Genomic DNA, 19,197 nt, shown 5'->3' with positions numbered 1-19,197 from the left:
GCTGCGCCTCCCTGGCTGAGCCAAGAAACCGCACCGGAATCGGCCCCCCAACCCTCCGTTCCGTCGCTTAACTTATCGTTTGTGATGCCGAGCGCTTCTGAATTCCCGACCTTTCAACCGAGCACGCGACTCGGCCCTCCCCCCAAAAACCCGGACTCGATGACACTGAAGGGATTCGCCCTGAGCGGGCTCGCTGCTCTAGCTCTGAGTGGCGCGACAGCTTTGCACGTGCCGGAGCAACAGCAAGTACCGATTGGTGTCGACTCCAAAGTCCAGGGACTCAAGCCCGGGAAGCCCCTCGTCGACTCCGACGCCCTTCAGGCCACCATCAACAGCAAGAACCTGTTCGCGCGTGCGAAGAAGCTGTGGTGGCTCGCTCACATGTCCAAGGAGGAGTACAATCACCCCACGCGTGTCATCGGCAGCAAAGGCCATCTGGGGACCTTTCTCTACATTTCCCAGACCCTCGGTACACTCGGCGATTACTACAGAGTCTGGCACCAGCCTTTCACCGCCGTGACGGGATATGTATCCGAGTCGCGCTTGGTTCTCGACCAATCCGTGGCCCAGCATGCCCAGCCCATGAGCTTGACTCCCCCGACCAAGAACAAGGAGCCCGTCCACGGCAATCTCACGCTCGTGTCCAACGATGGCTGCGACGCAGGCGACTACCCTGCCCTCGTGTCGGGCAACATTGCCTTTATCAAACGTGGGACCTGCCCCTTCGGCACCAAGTCTGAGCTGGCCGGCAAGGCAGGCGCCGTTGCGGCCGTGGTATACAACTATGAAGACGGCCCCGTGGCTGGCACGCTCGGCGAACCCTCGCGGCACCACGTCGCCACCTTTGGCCTGCCCGGCGAGGATGCCCGTCCCTTTGTCCAGCGGCTCCAAGCGGGCGAGACAATCCCGTCCATTGCGTACGTGGACTCCGTCGTCGATCAGATCGTCACCAGAAACATCGTCGCCCAGACCACGCAAGGCGATCCCGAAAACTGCGTCATGCTCGGCGGGCACAGCGACTCAGTCGACGCGGGACCGGGTATCAATGACGACGGATCCGGCAGTCTTACTCTTCTGGAGATAGCCGTCAACCTGGCCAACTTCACTGTCAACAACTGTGTGCGTTTCGCCTGGTGGTCTGCCGAGGAGGAGGGCCTGCTGGGCTCATACCACTACGTCAAGAGTCTGTCTGCCGAGGAGAACCGCAAGATACGCCTGTTCATGGACTACGACATGCTAGCGAGTCCGAACTTTGCGTACCAGATCTACGACGCCCGGAATGACGAGCACCCCGTTGGGTCCCAGGAGCTGCGCGATTTTTATGTCGATTGGTACACACGGCAGGGTCTGAACTACACCTTCATCCCCTTTGACGGGCGGAGCGACTACGACGGGTTCATCCGGGGCGGCATTCCCGCTGGTGGAATTGCCACTGGTGCTGAGGGCGTCAAGACGGTCGAGGAGGCGGCCATGTTTGGCGGTGAAGACGGGGTGCCGTACGATGTCTGCTACCACGAGCTCTGCGACAACCTGCAGAACTTGAATCTCACTGCTTGGGAGGTGAACTCGAAGGTAGGCCTTTGCTAAATGCTTGTACCGGAGCGAGGTGGATCATGCTGACACTGTGGTAGCTGGTGGCGCACTCAGTAGCCACCTTTGCCAGGTCGTTCGAAGGGTTCCCCAAGAGGGCGGTGGACGACATCACCCTCGCGGCTAGCTCAGCCAAGCATGACGCATACGAGAAGAAAGCCAAGTACCGTGGAAGCAAGTTGTTCATATAGGGACGTTTTACCGAATACCGAACTCCATTTTTAGTACAAACATTCGTTACCGCACAACAATAGACAGGGGAGTAGAGGATCAGCGTTGATAGAGTCTGCAAAGTCTTTTTCCCCCTTACGATTTCACCTGGTATTTCTGAACGCCTTGTGAAAGTAAGTCCCTGTATCCAAACCGACCGAACGCCGTCCGCTTCTAACATTCCAAGTCCGGGTATCTCTCCTTGTCCGATCTAACCTGCCGCCTGCCTCCAAGGACCCATGCAACCCGAACCGATGTCTAACCCATCTAACTCCGAACCAAAACCCAAACAACAGACAAAAGAAGTCCCCACCAACTACCGCTCATACCACCGCTCCCAGCCAGGGTACGACCCATACCCCTCTCCGCGCCCGCGTTCCCTCTCCAGCATCTCCAACTCCTTCTCAATCCTCTCAATCTCCCTTTCCCTCTCCTTCTGAAGCCTCCTCAACCCCTCCGGGTCATCCGACCTTCTCTTACGCTCGCGATCGAACCGTTCCCGTAGCGCCTCGAAATCGAACGAGCCTCCACCCCCGCTCCGCGCTGCACTGCTGGCCCACGAGGCGGCACGGTCGCGCCGCGCCCGCCTCAGCTCGTGCTCCACACACCGCCCGGACCCGGTTGACGATGATGATCGTGGCTCTAGGCACCCGGCTACCACGCACGCGTGTGACGGGCAAAAGTCGTCGCCGGGGGATCGCCGCGCGGAGAGGCACCGCGGGGATTTGCATGTGTGCGACGGGCAGGTTCGGGAGGATGGTTGCGAGGGGTCGGATACCTGGTTCTGGCAGGGGGAGATTTTGCAGCGGTCTGTTGGTGGTTTGTTTTGTTAGTCTGATGCTACCTGTCTGGTTTGCGATAAAAAGGGGCTGGCTTACGGAGCACGCAGATGGGGCCTCCTCCCGCGGGATCGCGGGCGTTGCCGCATTGGGCGAGGCTGCACTTGTGGGCCAGGCAGTATCTGAAATGGTAGCCTGGCCTGCGGCGGACACAGCCGGGCCACTCGCACTTGAAGGTGCCGTAGTGCACGGCGCAGGTCAGGAGGAGACTGCCGTCCCGGTCGAGATGGCAGGGCCGGTCGCAGCCACTGATGTTGCATGTTATGGTGTGGGTGTTGCAGCGCTGCTGCTGCGAGTCGCGTGCTCTGGCGCGGCAGCGGGCTACGGTGCACCGGTCTGTCAAGAGGATGGGATCAGTCGAACTGTGTGTGGGATTTGTTGGTGCAGGAGTGGGTGCAAACTTACGGGCGGCGCAGAACCACTGCACGTACTCGCCCCGTTCGGAGGCAAACTCCCCCAGTTCAGCGCATCCAGGCTGGCCGCATTTTAGGTCTGGGATTGTGGTCAGCAGCTATTTTATGGTCTATCAGGCGTGAAACTTACGGCTTTGGCAGTAGCGCTGGCCAGTGACTCTTGGGTGCGAGCAGTGGTCACTGTCTTCTAGCAGGAAGGCCTCGCAGGTGTCTGTACATGCATGTTAGTGGCGACAGCTTCTCAAGGACTATCGGGACCGGCTGGAACATACGGAGTTCGCAGTACTTGGAATAGATGCGAGTCCCCGCCCTCCCGGGGAGGGTGCAGTAGCACTGCTTCTTGCGGCAGCCGTCAACACCGCACCTGTCGCGACGAGAACCACGAGAAGTCGCCTCAGATGAGTCTGAGAGGTGTCCGTAGTAATGGGCGTAGCTGTCCATTGCGGCGACGAGATGCGAGCGCAAGGATGGAAGTCAGGTGGGTCGTTTTATCGAGGCGCGACCCTCAGGCCTCGTCGAGCTGGTTGAGAGCTGCTGATGAACGAATCGCCTCGCGGATCGGTAGATCAAGAGCCTATGATCTACAAGTTTGTTTGTTGCAGAGGTTGTTGGAGAATTGTGATCGAATGCATACCTTCATCGAGATGTTCCAGAAGTGCAAATCGGAGTGTATTTAAAGATCATGCGGGTCGGGAGGCCTGCAGTGGGACCTTGCAGCGGGCCATTGCAGTGCCTTGCATTCTGCACGACGCAGAAGATGCGTTGCAGCCGCAGTGTCTGGGGGAGCCAATGTCAAGCGTGGCTGAGCAACAATCATCCACTCAGGCGCCGTGACCTGCCCAGAGTTACCGGGGGGTTGTTGCACCTCCGGGGTCGGCAGCAAGCCACCACAAACCTCTGCAGGTGGGTGAGGACCTGGAAATTGGAAAAGGCTCGTGGACGACCCCCGTCGTCTCCAAACTGTCGGGCCTGGTTGAGTGAAGATAACCCGCCCACATCCAAGCAGCGTGTTCTGCACATTTGGGCTTGACACGGCGGGACGGGAGATTGTGCTATGGCCTTTGCTGACCCGAAAATCATCTTCGGATACCCTGTTGCAGCTAACTCTGTGCTTCAAAGAAAAATTTCCCTGGAAACTGCCAGCCTTGCCAGATGGTGTCGTGGGCGTGTCGGGTGCTCCGAAAGGCTCAGAATGTGGAAATTGAGGTGTAACCTGAATTTCTTTGATGCCTTCTCGTACGCGTCACCAGACACCAGACGAGGCAGACCTGACCTAGGTGAGTGTGTGCGGCATTGCCACTGCTTTCAAGTTGGCAAGTGACGAGCAGCTAATTGTTCAGCAGCCCCAACAGCAACGTCAATCTCACAAGGCTCCCAATTTCCAAAGTTGCAGCCTTCTTGCCTCAATTTACACCAGTGGGTTGCCTCTGCAAGAAAAGCTTGTTGAAGGTCATTAATAACCCAAGTGTGCTCGACACCATGCGGCACAGCGGCTAGGGCGCAGGGGTGGGCAACATGTCGAGCGAGGGTGGGATGGGAGGTGTCACGTTCCCGGAACGGGCTTCCGTCAACGTACCTTCGTACCTCCAAAAGACTGCGCCTTACGCCAGCTCACACAACACGAGAGGGAGCCTGTGCCTCTTGACAGTGAAACAGCAAAAAATCCAACCCCGTTGGGCGACCTCTTGAAGAAACACTCGCCGCGCTGGTGAATCGCCAGAAATGAAGTTACAACGGTGTAGACACACGCTGTAAAACTGCCCGGTTGCGACTTCGCTTCATCGACACAGTGCTCCGTAGCTCAGCTTTACCCCGCAACACAACGCCTCAGAAGTTCAACCTCAGTTAAATCGTCCAACCTGCTATGTACAACGGATACTCCAGATGCGACAATGTGGCTCATCAACAGCCGAAACATGAAACTGGAGTTCATGCAGAATCCAAAGAAAAATTCATACGCAATTCTCTCTCACACCTGGGGCGACGATGAGGTCTCCTTCCAAGAGTATCGCCAATACGAACAAGGGAGAGCGCCCGGACATGCTAGGACAGGCCTTGAAAAGATCATCATGACTTGCCAACTGGCCTTGACGCGAGGACTTGCATACTGCTGGGTCGACACGTGCTGCATCGACAAGTCGTCAAGCGCAGAACTGAGCGAGGCCATCAACTCCATGTTCCAGTGGTACAAGGACGCAGCCGTCTGCTTTGCATATCTCTCCGATGTCCGGGCTGGGGACAGCTTTGGCCGGGCGTTTGCGGCATCTCGATGGCTGAAGAGAGGATGGACGCTACAGGAACTCATTGCTCCTCGCAACGTTGAGTTTTACGACGCGGCTTGGAGTAAGAGATCGTCAAAGGCTGAATCACTCACCTTCCTGTCCAACTGCACCGGCATTGATCGCGAAGTGTTGGAGGACTGCACAAACCTCTCCCGAATACCCATCGCAAGACGCATGTCGTGGGCGTCAATGCGGAAGACGACCCGCATCGAAGACACTGCGTACTGTCTGATGGGCATCTTCGACATCCACATGCCCATGATCTACGGAGAGGGAAAAAAAGCGTTCATGAGGCTGCAAGAGGAGATTGCAAAGCAGAGCTGTGATCTCTCTTTGTTTGCGTGGACATCAAACATTCCGCCTGAGCTTGACGAACCTGAAGAGGACAGAGACGAAAGATCCTCTGAAGGTATCCGCGAGGAGTTCAGAGGCGCCTTTGCCAGGTCACCAAGGGAGTTCTACTACTCTGGGAACCTCAATCGTGGACAAATGGGCGGGCTCATGGACCCAGAGTTTACTATTACAAATAAGGGAGTCCGCATAACAACCGCCCTGGTGGAATCAGATTCAATGCCTGGAGAGAGCATATGGAATTTGGGCATTCGTCAAGCGCCTCAAACTGACATCACTGATCCTCGCGGCTGGATGGGAGTGTATCTAGCAAAGACCCCTCTGGGCTATGTCCGCAGTCATCCGGAAAGACTGTATGTGGCTGGCGACGATGCACGAACCGTGTACCAGAGAGGGGGGATATACATCCGGCGGGATCTAAATGCTGCCGACCAGGCGGCCCTTGAGTCTCGCTTTTTTCGCTCCATCCACATTGGGAGCAAACCGCCGGGCGCGTTGGTGGTTGACGTCATGCCAAAGGATCTCTTTGATCCAGTCTGGGAACTCTTCCTCCATCAAGCTTGGGGTATAAATGCTTATGTGAAGTTCGATTTCCCATGCTGTCCACACGGAAGATTCGAGGCGGTGGTGGGATGTTCGACAATCCAGGAGCCCGTGTGCCGGGTTTGGACTGAACAAGACGAAGTGTTTAAATCGGTCATGCAACATATGAATTTCAGAACGCAACTGAGCGACTATGTTGCGGTGGACTATTTTCGAGCCTATTTCCTTGACGGAGGCGGTTCAAAAGGCGGTGCAGACGGTTCTCAGACTACGATATCAACAACCCATTTTCGGTGCAACCAATTTCGGGAGCATCAGGTCAAGGTCACTGCCAGGCTGGTAGCCGGTGAGTACCAGAACACTGAAGTGTTTTCCCTCGATGTCTTTTGTGGCCCAGTGGTCGAAGATAGCGTCATGGACGGATGAGATCTTTGATGATGTCCGAGGATTAGAAGCGAAGAATGATGCTGCGACGCGGAGACCAAGCTGTTGAGTACAGCGCGCAGCCCAGCCTAAGAGGCTATGGTGTCATGTTGCAAAACTGTGACGAGCCAACTTCCAGTTGAAACCTTGGGCATAGTGAGATGCTAGGCTTCACATATTCCATATGAACGTTGCCAGTAACCGAGTTGATGGTGAAATATATTTGCATGATTGCAATACATATGTTATCTCTCCTTATCAGCGTTTTTGTGGTTTTCTTACTTTTCTAGTCCGACTTTAGAGCTTCATTTTCAATACCAAGCCAAGGGGTTCAGGGGTTCAACCAACACCAACCACTCGCACGACACACGCACGATCATCTCATCCTAGCACGAATTACGACAGCAGGTACTATCCGTGAATCTCAGGGCCAGATAAGCTACCCCCACGTTCGGGATCCTCGTCGCCGGGTAGGGGATCACATGCCTTGACAGTTCAAGAATCGGCAGTGATACCTCGAACTACCGGTGCTCTATTCTTCCTTCATGTTGCCACAGTCTGGTGCACTGCGCTCACTCTGTCGGATGGGGTCTATCAATCTCAAGCTGGTGAAAATTACGGGAGATCCGCTAGTTAGGTGTTGGTCGACAAGATCCCCGCTGTCATCAGGCCAAAGACGCCGCTTAGGGAAGGTATCTCCTATCACGCAATATGTAACGCTGATGCCAGAATACACTTCAACTCGCTACTCCACGCACATCGGCTGGGGGTCTAGAACAACATCTGGGTCTTAATCGCCACTGCCGATGGTTCGTATAAACATCACAGATGCCATCCTACTCTATGCCCGGGCCGGCTACCACTCACATCGCAGCCACCCCCAAGTCCCGGTTCCGCCTTCATTCAACCGCAAGTGATACCGACAATGGCACACTCGCCTGCGTCAAGCTCAACTCCAGTCACCGAAGACAAGAGGTACGAAATGGCGGATGGTAAAGACACAGACAAAGCCCCTTTCGAGTCGACTTCAGCCAGCGAGGATTCCAGCTCCGAGGCGGAGTCTCTGGATCTGGCCAAGAATCCCTTCCTCGACCCCGAGGTCGCAGCCTACTGGCGACAAGTATACGACGACGCTCAGTACGAGTGCCGCCATGCGTTCGACCCGACCTTGACATGGACTGAGGAAGAAGAGAAAAGAGTGGTCCGCAAACTAGACTGGAGGATCTGCACCTGGGCGGTATGTATCACCCGGGCTCTTACAATCTCCTGCTTCGTGTCTACTGCAGTGCCTATTTACCTTGATGACCTCAAGGCTGATACGTAGTTGCTACTAGTGCGTCATGTTCTTCGCCCTCCAAGTTGACCGAGGGAACCTCTCGCAAGCCCTCTCCGACAATCTCCTTGACGATTTGGGTCTTAACACCAATGGTACGGTCCCTTGAACAGTCCCGCCTTTGTCTACTAATGCTGACACCAAAAAGACTACAACTATGGGACCGTGGTCTTCCTCATCAGCTTCCTCTTGGCCGAACTGCCATCCCAGCTGGTATCCAAGAAGATCGGCCCGGACCGGTGGATTCCTATCCAAATTGTGCTCTGGTCGGCAGTCGCTATTTCGCAGTGTGCCATAACGGACCGCTCAGGGTTCCTCGCTACCCGTGCTCTGTTAGGGCTGCTCGAAGGGGGCTTCATCCCGGACATCGTTCTCTGGCTGTCTTATTTCTATACCTCGCGAGAGCTGCCAATCCGGCTGAGGTCAGTTTGTACCCCCTGACCCTGACTGTCAAGCCAACCTTAGGTCCTAATCAAGGAACACAGCTACTTCTGGACAACCCTGTCAGTAACAACAGTGGCAACCTCCCTGCTTGCCTTTGCCCTTTTACATCTGCGTGGTGTCAACGGCTGGGCCGGTTGGCGATGGCTGTTCCTTGTCGAGGGCCTTATCACGATGGTCATCGGGCTAGCTTCCTTCTTCAACATGCCTGCATCAGTCGTGCAAACTAAAGCGTGGTTCCGCCCCAAGGGCTGGTTCAGCGACCGCGAGGTGGCCATCGTGGTAAATCGCGTTTTGCGCGACGACCCGTCCAAGGGAGACATGCACAACCGTGAGGCCATCACGCTCCGCCGGCTGTGGGAAGTTCTTAAGGAGTATGATCTCTGGCCCATGTATGCCATCGGGCTGATCTCGTTCATTCCTCAGGGGCCGGTGAACTCATACCTGACCTTGACACTGCGGTCGCTTGGGTTCAACCCCTTCACCACCAACCTGCTTACCATTCCGAATGTACGTCTTCTATGTCTGAAATGATGCTTTACTCAACTAACCCTTCCCAGACAATCTTCCACATCATCTTTCTTCTCGCCCTGACCCGGCTGTCCGAGTATCTCAACGAGCGCACTTTTACAGCCATGCTCCAATCCGTGTGGACACTGCCTTGTATTATCGCCCTGCGCTTCTGGCCCGGCGTCATCAAAGATGCTTGGGGCACTTACGCACTAATTACTGTCCTGCTGTCATACCCCTACTGCCGTATGGCTCCTTCCCCCTGCCCCTTTCCCCCTTCTAGCCTCGTGCACTGCCTAACCGCATGCTGCTTCAGACGCAATCATGGTGGCCTGGACCTCTAAGAACGCAAACAACGTTGGCACCCGGACGGTGGCATCAGCTCTGTACAACGTAAGCTGGCCTTTTCCCTCTGAGTCACTTGAGTCGGGTTACCACCAACCTTAACGGCCAACCCCAACCCCCCACGCTCCCCCCTATCCCCTCTCAAACAACCAACAACCCCCTCCCGTACAACACCCACTAATCCATAGCAAACAAAGATATCCGTCCAACTCGGCCACGTAATCTACTCCTTCATCTACCAGGACCACGACAAGCCCTACTACCGCGAGGGCAACACCAGGCTGGTCGCCATCAACCTGCTGGCCATCGCCATCTTCCTCACCACCAAGGCCTACTACGTCTGGCGCAACAACCAAAAGGAGCGCAAGTGGCGTGCCATGAGCGAGGCCGAGCGCGTTGAGTACATCAAGCATAGCCCTGTGAGGGGGTGTAAGCGGTTGGATTTCCGGTTTGCGCATTAAGCTGAGAGTTTGGATTGGCTTCCACATTGAATGGTGTTTTGTACCTGACCAGGGGTATCTGTAGATAGACTTGAGTTAGGGGTAGTGGCTCACTCAGGGGTTGGTGTCAAATGTCTTGTCAGGGGGTGCTGCTGACGGTTGCCAGTGGAGGAAGCGCTGTTTTTCGTTCCTCCTTGGCTACCTAAGATACCATCGACGGTTCACTCCGCCCGTTTGTTGATGGCGACGAGGGGAAACCTGTTGATGAATCACAAGTTTTGGGTAAATCATGTCCCTAAGTGGCCAACAAGAAGACGGCCAATCCAGCAAGTACTGTAAGGACGACTGTGTCTATGTGATAACGTAGCTCCCTTCCACTGTGTTTTACCGGTGTATCACTCATTGACCCCATGCTTTATGTCCTGCCGTTACATAACCCCCTGAATGCAAGCCCTTCCGTCTTTAGTAGCCGTTCAGCCTCATAAACCACCATCCAGCGCCAACGTGTCCCTATAAATACCAAGCGAGCTCCTCACGAACTCCCAATTCCCAACCTATGCAGACTGCCCCGCTTCAACTCTCCGTATCGGTCCCCGGGTCATGCCGCGGTCTTTTGCGCCGCCGCTTTCCCTCACTATCCGCCTGAGCTTCATGTTGCATTTGTTGCTGGGTGGCAACAGTCGTGAGCTGCATTTGCTGTTCCCACGCGTTGGCCGGGTATGTCCCCGCCCGCTCCATATCAGGGACAACAAAGGGTGATGCCGCTGGCATCGTTGCGGGAAGCGACACGGTAGGAGCGCAGCCGGGTCCGAGGTAGCCTGAACTGCCAGGGACTGTCCATTGATGGCCCAGGGATGAAACAGGATTGTTACTGCCAACCAGCGGGGCACCCAGCCACCCACCGTACCCCATAGTCGGAAAGGAGAGGTCAAGTGAGGTGTGCTTAGAATCGCCCCACAGCGGAAAACTGGGCGATGATATGGTGTCCAGAGTATTGATGTCCGGCTGGCTGCCAGCAAGCTCGCCCTCGGGATCGTAGTCGATATGTTTGTCGGCCAAGCAAACAATATAGACCAGGCGCTCGATGATACGTCCCAGCCTTGTAGTATAATTGTCGGGACCGTTGTTTTGGAGAGCCGGGTTGTCACGGAAACATGCCCAAAGGGCCTCAAGCAATAACCTGTCCTCGCATACTTGGTTCTGACTTTCTTCTTGGCCACCGCCCTTCCCTTCGGTTGGTGGCTGCCTCACAGAGCCGTCCCTCAATTGCAAGATGTGCCTGGCAAGAACAAAGAGAGATATAGCTGGGAAACTGAGGGCCAGCCGATGGATTCCAATTCGGGGAGGTTGCTGCGTAGATTTAGCCTCCGCAGGAGGATTGCTTGTTAGGGCCGGTGGCGATGGCAACGTGGCATTGGTAGGCGTAGAGCTCGCGACCACGTCTCTGGCAGCGTCGCTACCAAGAAGCATCCTCGTTCGCTCCACAAACTTCTCGTTTTGTAGACCATCGCACGCGGCCAACAGTAACAGACAGCTGAGGCGAGCATCATCCAACACCTGGGCACAGTCGGGTCCGTTCTCCTCTCCGGTTTTCTGGGCCTCAATCGCCCTGATACGCGTGCCTAGGAAAGCAAGGCTCAGGGAAACGTCGTCCTGGGTCGATGGCAAGGTTTTGGGTGGCACGGAATGCTTCTCCGACCACAGCTTAAGGCCTTGAGCAATCCTCGCTAGCAATACGCGGCATTCTGCGGCCGATACCAGAGGGCTCTGCGGCGAAAAGATCAGATGGTGCATTTCGCCCTGCAACGTAGCCAGTTCGATCCAAGCCGCCTTGTTCCTCTTGTTCACGCCGGATCTCGATTCCGACTGAGACCTACGAGTTGCATCTTCGGCATCACATTCCTGGGATGGGCTGAGCCCGAGAGTGAATCTCGTCAGCCATGGCGATGAGCCCCTGAGCAAGGCGCCACAGCGATCTCGGACGTAAAGGGAATGGAATATCTTCTGACGCTCCTCAACCTCTTCGGCAGACAATGATGATAAGGTAGACCCGCGCCCTGCGTGTTGGAGGCCCATGGTTTTGGCAAGCGTGCAGGCTTGGGAAAACAGGGCGTCACCAAGTGTCTCACTATGAGTCTGCTGGACAAGAAGGCTCTACACGACGGACTTAATGTCAGCGTTCGATCTCATAAGTCCCGGTGAAATGCTTACGAGAAGAGCTAACGCCTGCACATTGACCACTCGAAGAGTCAAGAAAATAGTAGATTGGTGGGCAGCGGTGCGAGCAGCCATGATCAGACCGTGTGTGAACGGGTCGCGCTTGTTGACACCATGATCTTCTCCTATGACAAGCAGAATTATGGAAGTGAAGCAGGCGGCCCATGCCTCAGAGTCTGCTGACAAGTTGGCATACACTCGCTCAACAGCCTGCTCAAATATTGGACGCACAAAAATATCCGTGGCGTGCTCGGCGCGACTGAAGAACCTGTCGAGGACGGAATCGAGCAGTTGACGCGGAGGGAGGGGGATACTCGTGCCCGTGCATTTGGTGAAACCCTGCTGGAGGTCATCTTCGGCATCGAGCCACATCCGGCCAGCGACATTGCCAGCGGCGCTTGTGTACCCAAAGCGCGAGCTGACCTCGACTCCAAACTCACGGCAGAGGGCGACCAGCGTCCATGGCCCGTAGTATTTCTCAACCGAGTCCCCATTGCTGCGGGTGAGATAGCCGGCAATGAGCGGGGCGACACCACGCTCAGGACCAGCATGTGTCTCGGGCTCGCTGGCTGGTTGCGTAGCTGGCCCGGGCAAAGCTCCAGACACTTTTGTGTGCCGGAACAGGGCAGTCAGCGACGACAGCTCCTCTTGAACGAGGGTTAACCTGTTCTGCAAATCACCGAACCCTTCGCATCTGCTTCAGCAGTGAGCACCCTTTCATGCATGCGATTGCAGAGGGACAAGTAACTGACAGCACTTTGACGTGGTTGACGCGCTTTGTCGGTGTCGTGTAAACGCACTTTACTCGGTCCCTCGAGCAGTTAGTGCAGGTCGGCCGTTCCCTACCGCAACGAACCTTTCGGTTCCGACAATTTGAACACGCGACGTCCTGCATGGCCGGCGCTGTAGCTGCTGGTCAGCAATTTTGTATTGATGTTCGCCGCAAGGATAGTGACTTGGAGAGCCGCAGCTGCGATCCAAGTGCTACATACCTCACTCAATCTTGACATTTGCTGTCCCGTTATGGGGGAATTGCTTTCTGGGCGCCGCGGAGGGCCAGCCTTACGAGCCGACAGAACTTTATAAGGGTTGCATCGAAGGGCTCACGGGACGTCAGCAGCTGAAATGCGCACCAACGGACTCCCGCGAGGGACGTTACCTCGTGTTAGCGAATGCTATGTCCCCGCGCACATCCAAATCGGTTGGAAGCCATGGTTGGAACAAGGGAGGCGGGCTTTGCATAGCCAAGTCCAAGGAGCTGGGGCTGGGTGCCATTGACGTCGGATAAATAAAGTTAGGGGGCGGAGGCAGAGAAAGCCAGGGGCACACCGAAGTGGTGTCTATCCAGTCGATCGGGAGGGCTGTGTCGTCGCATGGCGTGGGACTGGGAGGCGCGCATGAGGTTCGGGGTTTGTGAAGCTACTTAGAATCGGGGGACACTTGGAGAAATGAGGGACCGTAATACTGGAGAATACAGCACAGCATTGAGAAGTGGAAGGAGCTCTTCAGCTCCAAAACGCGGTCAGCCACGTAGGGCAGAAGGAGCGGGGTTGAGTGGATGCGAATGAGGCCTAGTTCCAATGCCGTTATGTACAGGATAAGGCTTGTTCGTTTGTTAGCGCGAAACCTGCTCCGCTTTTTCCAACCAACCACAGCACAGACACCAGGGGGCCTTTGGCCAACCAAAACGCGCGCATCCGGCTCACTGACCCATTTTTTGGGCTTACATAACCTTCGACCGACTTTTCTACCCTGGCTTCGCCCCTGGCTTAAACTTTTCCTCTTTCTTCAACCTCTCCAGCCGACTATTCCTTACATATTTACAACATTGCAAAGCACTCGGATTAGCCCACATCGACAGGGCTTCAAAACAGCTATCACCAGGGCTTTGAATGAATGAATTCTCGCAATTGATTTTGGTTAGCTTTGGCATGCTTGTTCAGATCCATCCTAAGTACCACGCTAACGAACGAACAAGGGTTGGACTGTAGCACTCGGCAAATGCCGTTTGTGGCTTAGCGCCTTGGCAGAGTACGTCTTGAAGTCCCTTCTGGCCTGGGGCTATCGAGGTCTACGGTGGAAAAGCCCCACTCATCCCGATCTAGAGACATTGCCCCACTGTACCCACTTTTCCTCTGTTATGCTCTCACCTGCACACTCAACACGACATACACAAGATACTGGGCTAGGATTAGTGGTTAGGGTTAGTGGTTATTGCTTAGGGTTAGCGGTTAGGACTTAGGGTTAGGGCTAGGATTCAGGTTAGTGTAAACATATAGATAAAAACGTTGGGCGATGATGCATTTGTGCTGCGTTCTGCTGGATTGATTTGAATGTACTCGAAAGTGTAGTGGTTTTGAACTTAAGAAATTTGCAGCATATGCACTAACAATTGTGGGCTTGGAGGGCTTGGGGAGGTGGATTTTTTTCAGTGGGGCTGCAATGTCTTGGGTTCTCCACCGTGGACCTGGATAGACATAACCCAATTCTGACGTGTCACGGTAGGGTACTCTCACTGGGAAGTTGAACACCTCGTTCAGATGCCAACAGCACCTTCTCTGCACCTTTGGCTGCATAAGTTCTCTCAAGCCTCGAGACATCATGCAACAGTTTTTCATCAGTGCACACTGATCGTAATTATAACGGGGAAATGTTACATAGCGCTTGGCAACTGCCCTGAGAGCGTTGGCCAATACGCGTAGCCGACGTCGACATGGCTGGCCGCCTGTCACTGTCCGTCAGCGCGAGTCAGGGCACAGCCCCTTCCCGGTCTGCTTCCCCTCCAGTATCTAGGTATGTAAGATATGTATCACCTTCTAGTCACCTTCTTACAGCTCCGGAATCTGCTGCATGCCGGCAAGATTTTACGCCGGTCTCTTTCAAGAAGTTTCAGCGGTCCAACATTCCCTGATTCTCAATGGATCGCTCGGCTAATATTCTGTCCGTCCATGGCTCTCTAGAGACTCCAGGTTTCGTCTCTCGCAATTGACCCTCGTCGGCAAAGGGTAGGCACTTCCGCGCCGCCCAAGGGTTTGGGCGACGTCAAAGGCAAGAAACGGCAGCTCGGTTGGCGTTCCACAGTGCACCTGTGTACTAGGCTTTACCGGTTGCCCACAGCCGCGGTGCCGGTCGCTACCACATCATTGGGAAGACAAGCCTACCAGCGACCCAACAGGCTGGGAAGAGGGGAGTGGACTCTTTTTCGGCAGAAAGATTCCGCTGTATCGTACAAAGAAGCCTAACAGTGCTGGAACCTTCCTCGGTAGATCGCACTGCCCACAAAGAGGCCGTTGCTTTCATATTCGGGGATAAATGTTGAGTCCTTGTCTGGAGAATTACTTTTAAATACTTCCCGAGGCCTGCCCGCGTGCACATCTGCTCATCGTTGGCCACAGACAAGAAACGCAACCCTTTATTGGTATGAATAGAAAGGGGGTGGCCAGTCAACGAATCATGGCTGAAGGGTGGATTCAAAAAGGCGAGTTCCAGTCAGCCTCTGGAACTGAAAACTACCGGTTGTTTTTTCCTCGAAACCGCAACGGAATGCTATTCGCAAAATCGCGGTGAACGTACAGTCTGTTGCCAACTCTACGTTGAGAATCTCCTTCTCAAAAACGCAAACACCTCCTCTGTTTCGGTCCATCTTGCCCAGACCGAACCTTCGGCGACTGCAATACAACCTGACAGGGAATGGAGTCGTTTGCGATTCTCGGAGCTGCTGCCGCGATCGCGCAGTTTATTGACTTCGGTGCAAGTCTCTGCTCCGCGACCACCGACACTTCCAGTCTGCCAGAGGAGCCCCGGCAGATAATCTGGCTCTAGAGGACGTCTATTCGAAGCCGCAAGAGCTTTCGAATGGAATGAAGAACGCCGCTAGCTCTGGGCAAATCCATATTCACCATGAGAGCTCTCCAGCCTCCCCCTCAAGTCAAGCAGCGGCACGTCTGAGAGATCTAGCAACGCAGTGTGCGGCAGATTGCGATGCACTACTCGAGATTTTAGCGCCGTTAAGGATTCAAGGAGATCGCCACCGACTATGGAAGAGCATCAAAACTGGGCTAGGGACAATTCGAAACCGCCGCAAGCTTAAGGACTTGGATGATAAACTTAAACGGTCCCAACGCTTGATAACCCTATACGTCGTGGACATCGTCAGGTACGCATTCTATATCTACCCCTGAGCACGCTTTGGACTGCTTGCTAATGGTAGATACTCTGTTCATCAGAGGCAACCTCTCGACCGTCGACGAATCCCTCCGACGCTTGAGGCAAGACAACCAGATTTTCCAGTCGGGTCAGTCGAGCAAGCTCGACGAGATCAACCACGGACTTCGATCACTGAGGCTGGACATTCAATCACCAAGCGGCAACGAAGTACCGATAATACTTCAACGCACGTCAGAGATGTGTCGACGTGATTCAGCGGATTGCCTCTCGACTAGAGCGTCTGGTTTCGGACCATAAGAACCTTTCTACGCAGGCCACCATTCTATCCAGCCTAAACTTCGAGTCCAGACTTGCCCGGCATGAAGCAATATCCGAGGCCCATGCTCGGACCTTCGAGTGGATCTTCGATTCCGCCTTGTCTGAGTGGCTACGAAGTGGCACAGGTCTGTTTTGGATATCTGGTAAAGCAGGATCGGGCAAGTCAACACTCATGAAGTTTCTGGCCGACAAGCGGGAAACCCAGGCTCTTCTGGAAGAGTGGGCTAGTCCACAGAAAGTAGCCGTTGTGCCGCACTACTTCTGGAGCCAGGGTACGCGTATGCAACGCTCGACGAGAGGACTCTTGCAGTCATTGCTGTATGACATCTTCAGTAAGGACCAGGGTTGTATCCGCACAATCTGCCCATCACGCTGGGACGCAGTCCGCGACAAAGGCGCCGATGCATCCGGAATATCTTGGACCGAGTCTGACCTCAAGCTTGCTCTTGAGGCGCTTGCGGAGAGCCAAGTCGTCTCCTTCAAAGTGTGCTTCCTCATCGATGGGCTAGATGAATATGGCGATGAGGGGGGTGAGAACGAGAACCTTTGCAACCTCTTCATGAGACTCATCAAGTCGCCAAATCTCAAGTTTTGCGTCTCAAGTCGCCCATTGAATGTCTTCACTGTTACATTTCGGGAGTGCCCTAGCCTTGCGGTTCACGACTTCACTAGGGAGGACATCGCCCACTTTGCCAAGTCTCAGATTGAAAGTCACTCCCGATGGCAGGAATGTGCTTTAGATGAAACACAAAGGCAATGGCTCATTTCCGAGATCACAAACAGGTCGCAGGGTGTTTTCCTGTAGGTCTATCTGGTCGTACGAGATCTCGGAAGAGGTCTAACAAACGACGACACATTCAGAGATCTACAGCGGAGACTTGACCTGCTACCAAGCAGCTTGGAGGCCATGTTCAAACGCATACTCGACTCTGTGGATAAGGTATATCACCAGAAGATGGCAGGGATGTTTCTCATCGCCCTTGCAGCAGATGAACCCCTCGAGCTTGAGGTTTATCTCCACCACGAAGATGAGTACGAAGATGAGAACTACGCGATCCATCGCCCGATTGGACCAAATCCATTCTTTATCGCTGAGAAGTCTCTGTCATTAATGCGTCGGCGGATCAACGCGCGATCTCAGGGCTTGTTAGAGGTTGTACACGGGGGAGTCATGTTCCTCCATCGAACAGTCGGGGACTTCATGCGGACGAAAGAGATTCAGGAGTTTCTGGTTGCCAAGGCACCGAGAGGATTCAATCCAGAAGTCTCTATACTCAAGGCCTTTGCATCTATGTTCAAAAGCAACTTCCATAGGCCTGACGTGAACGAATACGAATACGGGTTCAAGTTCCGGATTCGGAACGACACAAATGCGCGTCTGTCCCAGGCATCCTCATGCACTATCGAACATCAGACCACAGTGACGACCTTGCTCGATGAGTTAGAACGCTCTCTGGGGGTCGTATTTGTAACCAACGGGACTCCCTGGCGTCATTCGGTTCAAGATGGTTTACGCCGGTTTCGCAATCGGTCTTAGCTTCAAGCCGACTTGACTGGTACATTGAGCAACAGCTTGCAACAGAAGGCCCAGTCTATTTTGACATCTTGGGAGAGTCACCGCTTTGGACCGTCCTAGATGTTTTAGATAAGAGACTACCTCCTCACATCCCCACTCTAGCACTTTTGCTTCGCTACGGATGGGATCCCAACAGTAAACCAGCCTGGTGCAGATCAACAATGTCACCATGGTTATGTTTGATTGACCGAATGTACCCGGACAGAAATCTACTAACTGAAGAAGACTGGGAACGTTATTGCTCGATTGTAAGGCTCTTCTTCTCTCACGGCGCAGATCCTAACGCATTCATACCGTCCGGGGGCTATGAAGCCTCGAAGGAGAGATATTCCAGATATTTTGGCCAACTGAAAAGCCCATCAACGGCTTTCGGCCTGTACCTATCTGCATGGCTGTTCACGCGTCCAAACGCCCATTCGCTACATACATTGAATGACTTTCTGGACGCTGGCGCAAATATAAACGATCACTGCCAAGGTGGCCGGCATTGCTCTGTCTTTTCATTTTTCTGCGAAGAGTCACGGTGCAGATCATTCATAAGCTCGATTGATGAAAGAAAAAAAGTGGCGCCAGAATTTGGAGCCATTCTTTAGAATGATCCTAAGTCGAAGGGTTCTAAACAAGGAGACCTTGGAAAGCTTGAGGGTATTTGTAAGAACATGGATTCGGGAAAAAATTCCAACCGAAACTGTCGATTCACTGGTGCTGGAAATAGAGCGCCAACTTGCAGAGCTGGAAACAGCCTCAAGTCGTAAGAGGAAGCAATCCATGACAGCGAATGATGAGTCCCAGAGTGCAAAAAGGGCGAAAGTCGGAGAACATGGAGAACACGGAGCGAGTGGGTTAGAGGTGGTTGGGGACGATAAGGACATCTTGATGGGATCGAGCGACGGGGTTGAAAACTGCAGTGATTCAGACGAGCCCATGGAGGTATGAGATCCTAGAGCGGACGTTAAAGGACATTACTGGGCAAGGAGTCTGCTAGTTTGGACGTCTTTACGCTTGCCTACCTAGGTACATGTACCCTAGGCCGGCATGTATCGAGTCACGTTGCACCCACGCTTGCAGGATATTGACGCGTATTCTCTTGCGTACGTAGTTGGAGGTCTTTGGCACCTTGTATAGTTTCGTCACACTCGATCTAAGATGCGGAGTCTCCATGATATCCCAGGTATTCAGTCTAGAGTCTTCAATGTATT

The 19,197-nt window shown here is 54.2% G+C and overlaps 6 protein-coding genes across 6 annotated transcripts; 4 read left to right on the top strand and 2 right to left on the bottom strand.

Annotated features, from left to right (window-relative positions):
• Positions 1–159: 159 nt before the first annotated feature.
• N656DRAFT_716422 (aminopeptidase-like protein) lies at positions 160–1,781 on the top strand (the record flags this gene model as incomplete). Its single annotated transcript, XM_064812130.1, has 2 exons — positions 160–1,572; positions 1,632–1,781. 2 exons carry the CDS (start codon positions 160–162, stop codon positions 1,779–1,781), a joined length of 1,563 nt encoding a protein of 520 aa, XP_064666846.1.
• Positions 1,782–2,116: 335 nt separating this feature from the next.
• On the bottom strand, positions 2,117–3,493 carry N656DRAFT_801068 (uncharacterized protein; the record flags this gene model as incomplete). The annotated part of the gene is made up of 5 exons (XM_064818076.1): positions 2,117–2,610; positions 2,679–2,975; positions 3,045–3,131; positions 3,183–3,263; positions 3,325–3,493. The coding sequence occupies 5 exons, from the start codon at positions 3,491–3,493 to the stop codon at positions 2,117–2,119; spliced, it is 1,128 nt and encodes a 375-aa protein (XP_064666845.1).
• A 1,451-nt stretch (positions 3,494–4,944) lies between these two features.
• N656DRAFT_676504 (HET-domain-containing protein) lies at positions 4,945–5,877 on the top strand (the record flags this gene model as incomplete). The annotated part of the gene is made up of 1 exon (XM_064810494.1): positions 4,945–5,877. A coding segment is annotated over one exon (933 nt), but the record flags the coding sequence as incomplete, so codon positions are not given.
• A 1,756-nt stretch (positions 5,878–7,633) lies between these two features.
• Positions 7,634–9,741, top strand: N656DRAFT_771126 (MFS general substrate transporter; the record flags this gene model as incomplete). The annotated part of the gene is made up of 7 exons (XM_064813832.1): positions 7,634–7,888; positions 7,986–8,079; positions 8,133–8,406; positions 8,470–8,935; positions 8,986–9,181; positions 9,252–9,328; positions 9,478–9,741. 7 exons carry the CDS (start codon positions 7,634–7,636, stop codon positions 9,739–9,741), a joined length of 1,626 nt encoding a protein of 541 aa, XP_064666843.1.
• A 289-nt stretch (positions 9,742–10,030) lies between these two features.
• N656DRAFT_347688 (uncharacterized protein) lies at positions 10,031–12,538 on the bottom strand. The gene is made up of 2 exons (XM_064809323.1): positions 11,932–12,538; positions 10,031–11,874 (listed from the first exon to the last, which is right to left on the bottom strand). Exons 1-2 carry the CDS (start codon positions 12,307–12,309, stop codon positions 10,294–10,296), a joined length of 1,959 nt encoding a protein of 652 aa, XP_064666842.1. The 5' UTR covers positions 12,310–12,538; the 3' UTR covers positions 10,031–10,293.
• Positions 12,539–16,140: 3,602 nt separating this feature from the next.
• N656DRAFT_791940 (uncharacterized protein) lies at positions 16,141–18,058 on the top strand (the record flags this gene model as incomplete). The annotated part of the gene is made up of 4 exons (XM_064817029.1): positions 16,141–16,311; positions 16,418–17,223; positions 17,257–17,763; positions 17,995–18,058. 4 exons carry the CDS (start codon positions 16,141–16,143, stop codon positions 18,056–18,058), a joined length of 1,548 nt encoding a protein of 515 aa, XP_064666841.1.
• Positions 18,059–19,197: the final 1,139 nt, after the last annotated feature.

Source organism: Canariomyces notabilis, assembly GCF_033297395.1.
Source record: "Canariomyces notabilis strain CBS 508.74 unplaced genomic scaffold N656scaffold_26, whole genome shotgun sequence".
NCBI classification, from domain to species: Eukaryota; Fungi; Ascomycota; class Sordariomycetes; order Sordariales; family Chaetomiaceae; genus Canariomyces; species Canariomyces notabilis.
Note: the sequence above shows the minus strand (reverse complement) of the source record. Positions and strands in the feature narration are given on the sequence as shown.